Here is a 14,959-nt window from a genome sequence, read left to right on the forward strand (position 1 = left end):
GTCTCTCTGTAGAATCTAATCTCACCATGAGTCACAGGCTCAATCATTTGCCAAGCACCACTAGTTTGACTTTTAAGTTTGGCTGTTTATACCTTCCTCACCATGACTACATGTGGGTAGGCTCTTATTTCTTTCCTGAATAGTGATCTCCTACATTGATGATGGCTTCTGACTTGACTTGGAATTTATCCTCCATGTTGCCATCAGAACATTTTATCTTAAAATACAAGTATGAATATGCCACGGTGTACCTTGAACACCCATCAGTGGATTTTTATTTCCTCAAAAACCAAGACTGTGCTCTATCATATAATCCAGCCTATTTATACTTTTTTTTTCAGCTCCAAAGTCATGTTTTAGCTTTTCTCAATAAGCATCATGATAAACTTGTCCACTGTCCTCCATATGTACCCTGCTATTTTTTAGATATCTTATGTTGCTTTTCTCTCTGCCTGTAATGTCCCACACATCCTCCTTCCTCTCAAAGACTCATTCTCTCCATATAAAACCCAAGTCAGGATTTACCCCTCCTAGCACCCTTCCCTGACATATTTTCTCCATTCCTTTTCCTCATGAGTTGGTTGCTCCACACTTCTGTCTTCATAAGCACCTGAGCATATCTCCATGGCTCAAACTATAGTACACATTTTTCTGTTTATGGTTCTATATCAGGGAGCAGAAGTTCCCTAAAGACAGAAACCACATTCCATGTCAGATTCTGAAAGTCCCAGAACAAATCATAGTGCATGACACATGTTTAGGCACCTGATAAATGATTTAAGAATAAATGCTGTGTTGTTTCATGAGGATATCTATGAATCAAATAAAATGGTAGAGAAGGACCAAGATGAAATTCTTCTTTGGAATGACATCAATGAATTCCATATTTAATAGTTATAAATGGAATCCTTAGAAAGCAAATAGGAACATTAATGACCAAAATCTTCCTATGAACCCTGGTGGAATATCATTCAGAAATGAAAGACACATGAAGATAGTTTTACAAAATTTAAATATTTCTGGATTAACCTAAAATGTGCCTAATGAATACTGTCTGAAGTCATTACTATGACAAAACCAAATTTCTCATACCAAAGCAAATTCACTCCTGAAAACAACTACCCTGAAAACAGCTCTACAATAAAAGAAAAATAATGACAGTCACTTACATGTGTTATTTTACAAACTGTTTTTCTTGATAATTCTGGAAAAAGAGAAGTAATCTACAAAGAAAATGGTGCTTTAAATATTTCAGAGAGAAGTGTTTAAAAAGTCTCCATTTTCTAAAATGATGATCATTATTATGAAAACCCTTATGAATATTTACACTTGTTGTTTTAGAAAATTCAGACTTCCATAAAGATTAAATCTACTCCTTAAGAGCAAGGAAGACTGGACATGTTTAATTGTAAGCCCTCACTGTGTCTAGTCCATGTTAAGGGAGGACACAAAAGCTTACGAAATGCTACACAAGGACCAGTCTGTGGCTGAGCCACTTAATGCTGTGACCCTCCCTAGGACAGAAGAGTTCTGGGTGCAGACTTTGATGGTGACCTTTTGCTTCTTCAAGGCCCAGAGATAAGGAGTATGCCCTGAACTTGGACTTCATACCCAACAGTGTCTGTCATCCAGGGATTTACCCAAGCTTTTGCTGATCCTTTTTATATTTTCAGAGAATTCACACTCTCAGGCAAAGAAGTTCCAGATGTGTACTAAATACTTCCTCATTTTATCTAACTTACAACTAACCCCTTTACCATCATATGGGTAATAATGAATTAAAAAGCTACATTCATCTTTCATGTAATCCAAATGGCTCTATCAAATTTGTTTCTTGTATATTAAAGATATTATTTTTTTTCCAAATTCAAATCTCATATACAACTTTCTCCAAGACATTATCATTTTTATTTCTATTACTGATATTTTGTGAACTCTTTTCTAATTCCATTATTGTCCTTCCTATAAATCTGATATTCTCCTGAATTACACTAAGTTATTCAGGCATGCCTAGCCTATATTATTATATGAGAGTAAGATTCTATGTCTCAATAACGGAGAACAACCTTAAATATTGATTACATGATTCATGAAAACAAATGTTGCCCCAAGTCAATAAAATAATCAATACAGTGTTTATAAATTTTAAATACTTATTTGATTACTAATAAAATTTAAAGGGATCTGTTTTGTCTTTTTTATTTCTAATGCTCCATTCCCTCTGCTGTCTCTTCTTTTCCTCACTAGGGTGTGGATCTCTACAAAATAATGGAAGCTGGTGACTTTATATGCAAAGCTGTGCATAAAAATACAAACTCTAAAGTAGCACAAGCCTCCTTCAGTGCTTGACAACAGTGGATTTGTGACTTAAGATCAAGAAGGTCCATTTCAGCAGCATACATTCATCTGAAAATCATTAGTGCCAACTCATTTGGAAATGTAATAGGCAAAGGTGGAGAAAGAGGAATAACTTTTAAAAAACATGATTACTGAATAGACTATGACATCAATAGTAAGCAATACCAGTCATCAGGAAAATCATAATTGGAGGATGAGTAATGAGACTTGTAGACATCCTTTTGAACTTGGAGGAAAAAATGTCTCATCTTTTGCTCTTGTAGAGATGACCTTTTAACTTAGTAGACGTGAATATTGACCTCAGATTCCCCTAAGTGTCATGTACTGTGTTAATACTTAATCATGCTAGCTTAGCATAGTATACACATTGTCAGTAGTTTATGAGCTCCCGCATAGTGTGCAGAGTGTGTGGCCTTGTTATTATGTGTTATGCCTCTGGATCTCAACTTTCCATTTGCCAAGTCAGTTAAGTTATGGATAAAGAGCCAAATCTCCATCTGACCCTGCATAATTTTAGCAATAGAACTTTTATATTTCAAGTAAGGATAACATCTGTTAACTATTTCAGTGACTTTATCTGGTTCCAAGAGACTGTGGTCAATGGCAAGACGCCATATCCTGGAAATGCATTATAGCCACCCATGTTTGTTACAAGCATCCAGTTTACCATACTTTACCTTTCATCAGCTATGGAAAAAAAGCAAAAAAAAAAAAAAAAAGCATGGTGTTACTTAACTATTGAGAAATCATAAAGTATGACTTTTGTTAGATGTTTAAGTTTTCAGTAATGAGAACACAAAGATGCAGGTACCATAATCCAACTCCTTAATTTCAGTTCACTTCCAAATTGCCCAAGGAAATATCACTGAGATCCCAAGGATATTAAGATGATTTTTAGTTCATGAAATATATTGGTTTATGTTAATTCAGGGTACCTTGACTCTATCAGATCATTTTTTGGTTCACCTTTTAAAATGGTTATTTTAAAGTTGAAATGGGAAAAATTTTGTCTTTTGTACTAAACAACATTGCCAGAGAGACAAATTTAGTATATTAAAGACTAAGAGAAAGGGAAGCAGGGAACGTTATTTAGAAAAACATTGCTATAACCTATGCAAATCATACAGGGATGGTGTTATTACATGTGGATCTGGAATGTCAGTTCTATTACTTATATAGACTTTCCCAATAATACTGGTGATCTTATCTTTGAATAAATTTTAATATAAATTGAAATATGAAAGTGAGCTTTATGGACTTTTTGGAATATATTCATTAAAACCATTGAAATAAAAATAGATTTAAGAAAATAATTATGGATTGCAACTAAGTCATCTTTAAAGATACAGGGTAAGAAAAGTATCAGAAAGTCAGCATTGATAATTGACAAAACCAAACTAAATTCCTATGGAAGAGGCCAACCTACCAGCTCGTGACACTGTTTTGGAGTAGGGGCTGTAACAGCACACTCGTTTTGCAGAGTACTGAAAGCAGTTCTCTGTTTGGGGGTTCAGGTAGGGTGTGAGGATAGTGTGAGTGGCATGCAAAATGACAACTGGTTATGGATCTGCTTCAGTTATATCTCCCTTGTGCATCTCTCTCCATGAAGTATGTACCCTTGCACACTAAGGGAGCAAAAAGGTACCTTTACCAAGTGTGCACAGCAAGGAGACTGGCTTTTCCTCTCTTTCTCAAAGCTGCCGAGTTCTTAGTTTTGAGATATTTGAAAAAGTACCTTTTGATACAAACTGCATATAGAAACTGAGACAGGGAAATGTTGCTGTTTTGAACTAAAATCATGGACTGTTCAAGAAACAGAGCAAATAGAAATTCTATGTTCAGTCTAGCACACAGTTACACAGCACTCATATCAGCCTGCAGATTCATTTTCGTGACTATCTGATGCTACCTAATCATATTTGCAACATGAAAGTTTATGTTTTAGAAACTGGTATCCCTTTCTTTACCCCAAATTCTTTGCTAGCTTAATGAGATTTTTTTTCAGGTTTTGGAAGAAAACTCAGATAATCATATAAAGCTGTCTGAAACCCACAGACAGAATCCACCCAAAGTTATGTCTCAGCTAACCAGAAATCCTTGGAATCATTGCAAGACCCACCAAAATAACTCACCTGCTCATATATCAATACCATGTTTAGTTTCAGGGAAAGGATTTAAGAATAAAAATGCAATTATAGCTTTTGTTGAAATGCAAATCAAAATAATATTTTCTAAAATCTATGCCTAAGTCAAGAAAATATTCATTCTATGTATTAGAACCTGTAATGCATTTTTATCATGTGTGTGTTAATGACCTATTATAGACAAACATTTTAAGACTACATTCTCTGAAAAATAACAATTTTAGAATCCTGCATTCCTAAAATTCACAAAGGAAATGAATGAAATCTGGCTATGACTTTTTGGGGAAATTCAGATGCCATTGTGATGTTATTAATTATGATCACTACAACATTTAATAAATGTCCTTTTAACTGTACTTATATGGTTATTAATTTCTATATATGTACATTCTGTGTCTTCTAAGTGATTAACTCCAAATATTAGTCATAGATTATTTAGCACAGAGAAAATAAGTCACAGATATCATCTTTGTCACAATTGTAATGAAGAAATAAAACTAAGGACTGGGAACCAGTCAGAAATCTGAATTGAAGAAATATACAGGAAAAGGACTGCTATATATACCAATGAGCATTTTGCTTTTGTGGATTGAAGATATGGGTTTTGTACTTGTATGAGGCAGTCCCAAGAGTTAAAAGAATAGTTTTAGTGATATAAAGATAGGGAGGAAGGGACTGGAAAGTAAGAGAGACAGAGATGGGGGAATGTAGGCATGGAGTGAGGGAAGGAGAATGGGAGAATTAGAAAGAGACAAAGGGGCAGAGGTGAGAAATCTCTTCCTTACACTTGAATGGCTGAACAGAAGGACGGATTCTGCTGTGATAGGGTGCACCAATAACAGAAAACTCACTAGGCTTAAGCACAATAAAACTTCTTTTATGTGCCAAATAGTCAGTAAAAAAAAAAAAAAAAGATTTTCCACCACTGTTTAACTCAATGGCTCAATCGTGTTACAAGTCAACATTTTCTCTCCATTTTCCTTCTTGTCTAACCTCAAGGTATGGGGTCACCTTTAGATCCTTGCTCCTCATGGGTGCAAGGCTGTGGGCACTCTCAGGCTTCACATTCTACTGCTCAGCAGCTGTAGGGCTTTTGTCTTCTCCAGGGTCCTTTTTAATCAAGGAAGTTTGTCCTCCACCCCTTTTCAAACTCCACCTCAGAGTCCAGTGAGTAGGACATCATTACACACCCCATTCCCACTGGAATAGACCCACTGTATAGACCAAATGGAATCACTGGTGATCTGGGAAGAAAACCTCAGGGAACAACTCCAAGGAAGGATCTTATTTCTAACCACTCCGAGATGGGAGGAAGGGATGGAAACTGGAACTTTTTCTTTTTTTTTTTATTTGAAATAAATATGTTTTAAGAGGAATGGAGTCAATGCTGCTAATTGGTCTCTATTTTTCCCCCAATGAGGTAGGAAGTGAGATCTTCAGGCATTAGAGAGGGGGGTGGAGTGAGGACTCAGAAGAATAGTAAAATCTGAAGTCCATCATTTGGGGGATAGGTAGTAACATAGCAGAGCACCATTAGAAGTTAACTTACTCTATAAAAGTTTTCCAGTGGCTGTTCTGTACTAAATCTAAGTACACTGATCTGACCTTAAGCCACCTTTGCCACCCAGCCTGGGACACATTCCCACCTGCTTCAAATACTTTTTACTTTTTCTCCCCATGTTCTACCTCTCTGGCTGCTTCTCTCTACATTTTTAAAAAATTGGCTTTCTCCTTTTTGCTCATGCTACAGACTCACAAATACACAAATACTCATAAATACATTTTCACTATTCAACATTTGGTCCAGGCCCAGAAGGATCATCATCCTGGGATATTTTAAGAATTTCAGGGTCTTGAGCTCCACCTCAGACCTATTGCATTCGCATCTGCATTTTATCCATTTTATCAGTGTCCTCATAGGACTCATGGGCATGTTAAGTTTGAAAAGTATTTGCCTGCTTGTCACCTCCTTTTGGTGTCTAACAGGCACTGGAAGCTTTGTATTTTCAAAATATGTTCTATCACTTCTTTCCTCTTGCATTATACTCTAGCCCATATCTTTTCTCTGTTTCTCCAATGAGGCTGACTCACATCCATCTCAGGATACTCTAATGCCTCTGCCTCTAATGCTTTTTCCTGAGCAAAACTGACTCCTTGTCACTCAATTCTGAGCATAAATGTCCCCTCCTTAATGGGTCTTCCTGGACAACCCAGTCTAAAGTAAATCCTCAGTTACTTTCTCTTACTTCAACTTATTTAATATTTATTATAGGTCTGTGTTGTAGCTTGAAAATTCACATATCTAGTGAATTTAATCACCATTCTAATAGTTATTTTTTTCCTGTAACAGAATAGATAGTTCATATCTTGTCCACTCTGACTTCCTTAGTGCCCAGAATATAGTGCTAGGGCTATAGCGGAATATAGGTTCCACTTCTGTCAATAATTTTTAAATTAAAAAAAGAAGAGAAGAAAAATGGGTTTAATTCACATTTGGTAATTTAAGGGAGGAGATCATCTCATCAGAGCTGTTTCGGGGTTATGTACGTATTTTTAAATTCCCTGAGCCCTTAATGGTTTTTCTGAATTTATTTGTTCCAGTTTGGTAGAAAATGCTTACCGCAAGTCCTTAAGACATAAGATAAGTGATTTAATTAGGGAATTAATACATATGTACACCAACGAGGTTGTTAAAAAATGTTTAAGAAATCAAAATTGTAAGGAAAACAAATGTGTTGCTAAGCAGGAATCAAACCAAAGTGAAACTTCTGGAATTGATAAGAATAAATCAATTTCATTAACAACATAAACTTTCCTGAAGTGGAGAAGTAATAATAGGTATACAGAGCCATTACGCAGTTTTACTTTGGGCATATAGATGTGCATGTAATTCCTTTCTGTCTCACTGACTCTCTCTTATACACACACACACACACATACATGATACACTATTCTAGTTTCAGCTGATAAAACTCAGTTTCCTTATCACATTCTCTGTAATCTATTTTCTATTCAAGAAAAGAGAAATGCATTTTTTATTCAAATACCCACTATTTGAATAAACAAGTGAACTGTTATACTAGCTATCATCTTATGATTAAGATATGTAAAAATTTCACAATGATTTGATATTCAGGCCTTATTATTCTCATATTCCTCCAATAGGTTCCATTTACAGATATTTCAGAATCAAATTTTAAATATTGGTTTTACCTGTCTTACCCTCTCACACACAAACCCCTCAATTCTCTGTATCTGATACACAAAATAATTTACTCTCTGTGGTCTCATTCCAGGCTACACATTAGATTAATCACTGCAGGATGGGAAAGGGGGAGTTAACAATACTAATGTCTGAATTTCAGCTCCAGTGATTCTGATTTAATTGGTCTGCAGTTAGGCTTCATGTATTACCATTAAATATGTACAGCTATATCACATATATATCTATATATACACACATATATAGACATATACATATATAATAGGCAATTCTTATATACAGTTTTAATTGAAAATCTTCATTTTAGAGCAGTAGTTTTTAGAGTGTGATCCCAAGACCAGCAGCATGAGCATCATGGCCTGTTTTTCCCTATAAACTGGATCATCTGGAAGTCAGGTCACAAGATCCGGATAGGATAGTGACTGTGGATATTCTTCAGAAATGAGGGAAAGTAAGAGAACTCATTAGAATGGTGATTAAATTCACTAGATTTGCGAATTTTCAAGCTACAACCCAGATCTCCTGACTCAGAAGCTCTGGGTTACAGTCAAGGTCCACTAATCTGTATTTTAACAGACCCTTCAGATGATTGTGAGGGACACTCAAGTTTGAGAATCACTGCCCTAGCATGAATTGTCTTCCAAAATAATGGTTTGCCACACTTGCAATTAGCTCAGAATAAAAAATGGACAAGACTCAGTTTTGCATGCCCTTTATCCGTAAAAACAAATTACCATTTTCAACTAACATTCATGTAATCTAAACATATGATTTCATATTTCCAATGTGAACAGGGCCTACAAGGAAGAGGCAGATATGCAGAACATTGGTATTCTCTGTCACATTCCTCCCCTTGATTCTGTTCATCAGGATTTTTCCAGGAGACTTGGCTTCCATCAGGTTTCTATACATGGTACCTATTAAGTTCATTGTGAGTATTAAAGCAAATTGAAGTTGAGTACTAGAGACAGCCATAAAGGAAGATGATAATAATGTATCAGTTGCAGGAAAGAGAAATTGTCACCTAACAATTTTGGCCCGGCGAGAGAGGAGTTTAATGGACTTAATGCATTTCCATCAATCTTGGGGGCAGAGGGGGGGCTTCTTTGGCAACATCTGATCTTGGGCTCTGGAGGCAGGCAGCTGGTATTGAGTCTTGGTTCTGTTATTCGTTGGCTATGCAACCTTGTTCAATTTATCTAATGCCTTTAAACCTCACTTCCTTCACCTGTAAAACTCAAATAACAATAGTGCTTATTTACACAGCTGTTGGAGGAATTTCATGATATAATGCTTATGTGTTTGGCAAAGTGCCTGGCACTTAGTAAGTGATCAATAAATGTTAACTATCCTCATTTTTATGATCCCTTCCTATGGCCCTGCCCTGGAGTGGAACTTCTTCCTCCATTATGAGTTAAGTCCCAGAGAGGCTCTTGTAAAAGATCATCCTTTATCCTGTTGCATGTTGAGTTTGTGTTGTCTTAAAGGGTCTGCCAGGATCCCCCAAAATGACCACTTATCATCAAACCCAAAGCCATATAGTTTTAAATTGGCATGATTTTCTCAGAAGCTGCATCATTGAGTTCTGTACTCTGAATTACTTATTTCTGTAGTTTATGTGAATATAATTTACCTTAGGAATTTATTATGAGACTTTTGCTGAGTAAACTTATGTATGGACCATCATAGTACACTCCGTCTCTGTATCCTATATCATTTAAAGTTAGAAATTTCATGAACATAGTAATTTGTCCCACTCTTTTGGCAGTTGGACAAGTGAGCAGGTGGATTTTAATATCTGTTGCAACATGAATTGCCAGTATTTATTTGGTGGGCTCTCGAGCTTGGTGGGCTCTCGAGCTGGGTGGGCTCTCGAGCTGGGTGGGCTTCTGCTTTCTTCTTTTCTACATGGTTCCATTAGGAAAAGAGTACTCTTTTGGGCTTCCATCGTAATCATCTCTCCTCTGACCCGAGTCATACTGATGAGTTTATGCAGCTTATGATAGGGTTTGTGCTCTTCAAGGAATTCAGAGGAAGCAACTCAAAACTGCTGATGATTGTTACATCTAAATTTCCTTTTTCTAGTCAGTTCTTTAAGGACTCTGTCATTGGTAAGTAGGCTACAGGTTCCAGGTAATCAGATCATTATCCTGTATTGTCTGAATCCCAAAAATATAGCTCTCCATCTGCAGGTTTGTAATGGTCTTTTTCTTTATGTACATGAATACCAGTGTATCAGACTGCATGCTGACATTCTGGAAGCAGAGAGGTCACCATATGACAAGCAGACATTGCCTGCTCTTACCAGGACCTTCACTACATGAAATCAGATTGTATAGAATCAGCTCACAAAATTCATATTGTAAATGTGTGTACACTCCAAACATGAGGGGAGCAGGGAATACCAGTGGAAGTATTTTATAGCAGCCTCTACAGTCAGTACTGTACAGTGGCATACAGAGAAGCAGGTCTATGGACACTTCTTAAGCAAAGAGCAGTATATCTTAGTTTTTGTGGACTCTAAAAGTCTTCACAGATGTTGAGGATCAGAGGATTTTAGGTTAGAATTATGCTCAATGAGGGATAAGGGAGAAATATGTGAAGATGAATACTAACAGGAGAAGTGGGGGAAGATGTTGTCTTCCTAGAGGAGATTTACACACATGTAAAGGGTAGTGTTGAACACGGACACTGAAAGTCTCTTAGTCTTCTTCTGTCTTCTGAAAAAAATTGTTTAACCACTCTTGTAGCTAGAAGCTGTTGCCTGGACCACTGGACTTCTATAAGAAAACACTAATGTCATTAGGTCATTTTTAATGTGTGCAGGCAAGGTTGCCCTTTGAAGTTGTCATTTGGTAAAGTCATGTACTCATGTCAGTGATATTATCTTTTATAAGTGAATTGTATTGAGTCCTTTCTATATAAGAAACTAAATTTTACTACTGTACTATTCTGTTTTACAGTATGTGGATATTTCTAGCAATGATAGCATTTACTGTATTTTGTTTTCATGCTTTATTAATTTTATCAACAAACAAAATATTACCCATTTTGTTTATCCACATTATCCATTAGATTTTAGTGCAAATGATGTTCAATTAGTTTTAAACATCAAATGCAGGCTGAGACAAGTTAATTTTTCTCTTTTCCAGGTAGTCCAAAAGAATATTTCAAATGTGTATAAGATAATTTCAATAAGCAGTAAACTTTGCTTTCCTGGCAGAATGTTTGAGAGTTGTCTAGAGTAGCAAGGTGACAGTTTTGAAGGAGTGTTCATTTACTTCTCTATTTCATTAAATATCATTTTATTTTTTTAAAAAATTACTTTACAACCCATATAATGTAATTTGCCTAAACAAATTAAGGATGAATTATTAAAAACATGTGGTTCCATGTAAACAAAAAGTTTCCACTGTACATCCCAATTATATAAAGAATAAACACTTCTTGGGACGCTGTGGTGGGACAATTGCCTGAGTTCACAAGTTTAAACACCAACCTAGGCAACAGAGTGTTTTAATTGTGCTTCTTTGACTAGAAGTTCTGACCACACAATTGTACAGGAGGAAAAGTTTATTTGGGGGCTCACAGTTTTAGAATTCTGAGTCCATAGACAACAGGCTCCATTCTTCATGGGTTGAGGTGAGGCTGAACATCATGGTGGAAGAGTGTGGCAGAGGGAAGTGCTCATGTGGATCAGAGGCAGAGAGAGAGACTCTGCTCTCCAGATAGAAAATATATACCCCAAAGCCATGCCCGCAATGAGACACTTTCTCCAGCTACACCCCACCTGCCTTCAGTTACCACTCAGTTAATCTCATCAGGGATTAATTCACTGATTAGGTTAAGGCTATTACTCAATCATTTCTCCTCCAAAACTTTTGATCAGAATTGTCTTAAGGCCAAACTCCTTATGAAACACAAGGCCATAGTTACTACGGATTTAAATCTGTCTTCTATCATTATTGTCTCTGATCCTCTTCTACTCTTCCCTCCATAGCTTCTGACCAAACCTCTCAAAAGAGTTCTCTGCTCCTGAATTCCTACCTTTCTTCATGCCCAGTACTTGGCCTCTGCTGTCCTTCTCTCTCAGGCAGCTGGTACTCATTTGTCCCATGGCATTCTTCACTCTCGGGTATGACTATTAGCTAGGTGCTAGTCTTTCTCACTTGATGTGAGATTCTGAAATGCAAAGGCTAAATCGTTTGTTCCACTGAATTCCCTTGTCTCTCCTGAAGTCTGATATATTGCAGTACTCCATAAATATTTGCTGAATGAATTCACATCATTTTCCATCTTAATAAATTGGGGGTTTTATTATAAACTTTATTTACTAACAGTCTAAGTAAATATTGAGATATATAGGACAAAACATAAGCCCTGCCCTCAATAGTCTAAGACTAAGTTTTTGGAAAGCTTTTGGCATTTTTTATTTCATTATTATTTTAAATCTCCAAAGATGGGAAGCCAAGCTGAGTGTTAGTAAGCATTCAAGATATGTCTGATATTTGAACCATTTTCACTAGACTTATATACAAGTTGATAAGCTGTGGATGAACTTGTCGATTCTCCAATAAGACAATAAAAAAGGGCCAAGTGCAAATTATGATTCTTGTTTGCCTATAAATTTCAGCATAATTCTTGTTGTTAATTGATGAACAGCTGTATTGATCATTGTACAAATTAAACACTTTACTGAGTTCTGAGGACTTAATAGTAAATAAAGCAAACATAGTTCCTGTCTTTATTGATATCACTCTCTGAAGCTGGAAAGGTACCTTAGTGCAGGATTAGTGTTCACTCAGTAGGGTGGCAGGTATAGATGTACAAGTGACAGAAGTAGAGGTGCTGTGTAAGCTCTAATGTGTATCTGATATGCTCAACAGGGTCTTCCAGATAAGAGTCTACAAGGTTTCCATGATCTATATCAATCCATAGTATTAGGAACCAATTGTACTTATGTGAAAGAAAAGGAAGGCATTTCTAGATGGGTAGAGTTAATATCAAATTTAGGCCTGTCTGGCCTATCACATAATTATACCGACTTGGCTATTTTCATGTCAACCTTTCTCTTCCTCAGTCACAATGGTTCCAGTCTAACTACTTTGGTTTTGATTCAATGTCTGGCTTCAAATTCTAGCATCTAGAGATGATCATGTACCATTGCATGGATTTAGTTATCCAATCAATCTTTAGCTGTTTGTCACAGTGACTAAGTTAAAGGACCTTTTACCCAGAAAAAAAAGTAAAATTAAAATTAAGACCTGAAATTCTAAGCCTCTGTATCCCTTGTAAATTCTCATACATATCTTCATTCTTTATCAAATATTTATTATTAACAAGTTTTTACTCTTAACATATATTTATTTAGCACTTTATGAAAAGTTAGGATTGCATTTGCCTGGAAATAAGAAAAGAGATACATGGAAGCAGTTGTTGTGCTCATGCCATATACAACAAATAGTCAGAGGTTGATATATAACTACCGACAGCTTCCAGGTCCCACCTTTCCTTTCCGCTTTTGTGTTACATGTGTGCAAACTGGTAAGAGAGCTTAGGTGTCTTCTCCATCAGTGGAGGAAGTTCAAACTATGTTATCATCAGCAGGTAAATTCAAATTATAGGAACCCTCACTCTGGTTCTTTGCCTTAGGCACAATAGAACTAGTGCCACTCATCCCCTTCATTCAAGTCATTTGTCATTCTGCTTGGCTATCAGCCGTTCTCTTCTCAGAAAGATTCAATGTGTGAGTAATTAATCTCTCTATTCTCTTAGTAAGTTTGTGTTATCATCAATCTGAACGTTGGGCCGGTTTTTGGTGTAGGTTCATTGTGTCTATGTGAGTCATAACAACACTCTTAATGCCATCATTCTACTCCACCATCCTAGATAGCTTGGAAATATGTTATCTCTCATCATTATGCTGTTTTCTCATGGTACCAAAATACTGTACCTAAAAATTTCCATCCATATTTCAGACCAGAAGAGACAATAGCAATATTTCTGTATCTACCTCTTTTTTGGGAAAATTGTAATTTTTCAAGGAAAACTGAATTTCATTGAGCAGAACTGTGTCACATCACCATGCTTAGTCTGCCAGTTCAAGCATTTTATTTGGGGGTGTTGGTACTCCAAACAAGATTATAATTCTATGTATGACAACTATGTTGGCAATTTCAAATAAGGACCAGGCTTTGTCATGTGCTAGATACATAACAATTAGAAGACTAATCAATGGTCTTCTACGAAACTGTAATCAGGCAATCACCAAAATTATTATCAAATGATAATTATAATCATAAGTGCTATGAAAGAGAAGTTCATCTGTCTTTAAGAGTGTATGTGCCAAGCCTGACCATCCAAAAGACACAATTCATGATTCAGATGAAATCTGAAAGATGAATAAGATGCTAAATAGGAAAGAATGGAAAAGGCTACTCTTATGTGATGGCAACATGTATGTAAATACCTTCTACAAGGAAGGAGCATAGTGTTGTTTGCGGAAATTTAAAGAAGGAAAGTGTGATGAGAGCACAGGAGAAAATGGGGGATGTTCATGTATAAACACAAGTTAGGTAACAAGGAGCTCAAAGTATAATGATTAAAGAATTCATTTGGGCAGATGCTTGGGAGTTATGTTTACTGCCTCAAACTTATGAGTCATGGTGATCACTCTCCTTGCCTATGTGTTCAGAAGGTATAAATTGAAACTTAGGTAAAAAAATTAGCTTTGACATGTGATGTAGTATTATTATTTTAATAAAGGTTTCTTGGATGATACCCCAATTCCTTGGGACTAAACAAATATAAAGAAGAGGGAGATTACTTCTTCTTGTTGGCTGGCTTCTAAGGAGCATCTGGAATGAGTCTGTCTTTTTTATGGCTTAATTACTGAAGTAGTCAATTTTCCATTGTAAATAACAGAAGACTACAAATTGGGTAACTTTCAATGAACAGAGACTTATTTTGGCTCACAGTTTTAAAGATCCAAGGTTGAGGGGTCACATCTGGTGATGACCTTCTCGCTGGAAGAGTCCCAAGGAGGCTCAGGATGTAATGTGCTGGGAGACAGGGAACACACATGTGTATTGATGTTTCCTGTGGTCTCTTATGTACTTCTTAATAGTCACCAGATTCAGGCATAGGAGATGACCCTAATGATCTTCTCTAATCCCAACGGTCTCCCAAAGGCCTTACCTCTACATGTTGTAGTTGGACTATGTTTCCATCCTCT

General features: G+C 36.3%; 1 protein-coding gene across 4 annotated transcripts in view; it reads left to right on the top strand.

Moving 5' to 3' along the window:
• Window positions 1-2,349, top strand: part of Hmgcll1 (3-hydroxy-3-methylglutaryl-CoA lyase like 1) — a 138,697-nt gene extending 136,348 nt beyond the window's left edge. For all 4 annotated transcript variants that reach the window (XM_026398952.2, XM_077801944.1, XM_077801945.1 and 1 more), the window contains one exon: window positions 2,248-2,349. In XM_026398952.2, coding sequence (XP_026254737.2) covers window positions 2,248-2,349 — 102 coding nt within the window. The remainder of the gene's footprint in view (window positions 1-2,247) is intronic.
• The last annotated feature ends 12,610 nt before the right edge of the window (window positions 2,350-14,959 follow it).

Source organism: Urocitellus parryii, chromosome 8 (assembly GCF_045843805.1).
Source record: "Urocitellus parryii isolate mUroPar1 chromosome 8, mUroPar1.hap1, whole genome shotgun sequence".
In the NCBI taxonomy this organism is placed as follows: domain Eukaryota; kingdom Metazoa; phylum Chordata; class Mammalia; order Rodentia; family Sciuridae; genus Urocitellus; species Urocitellus parryii.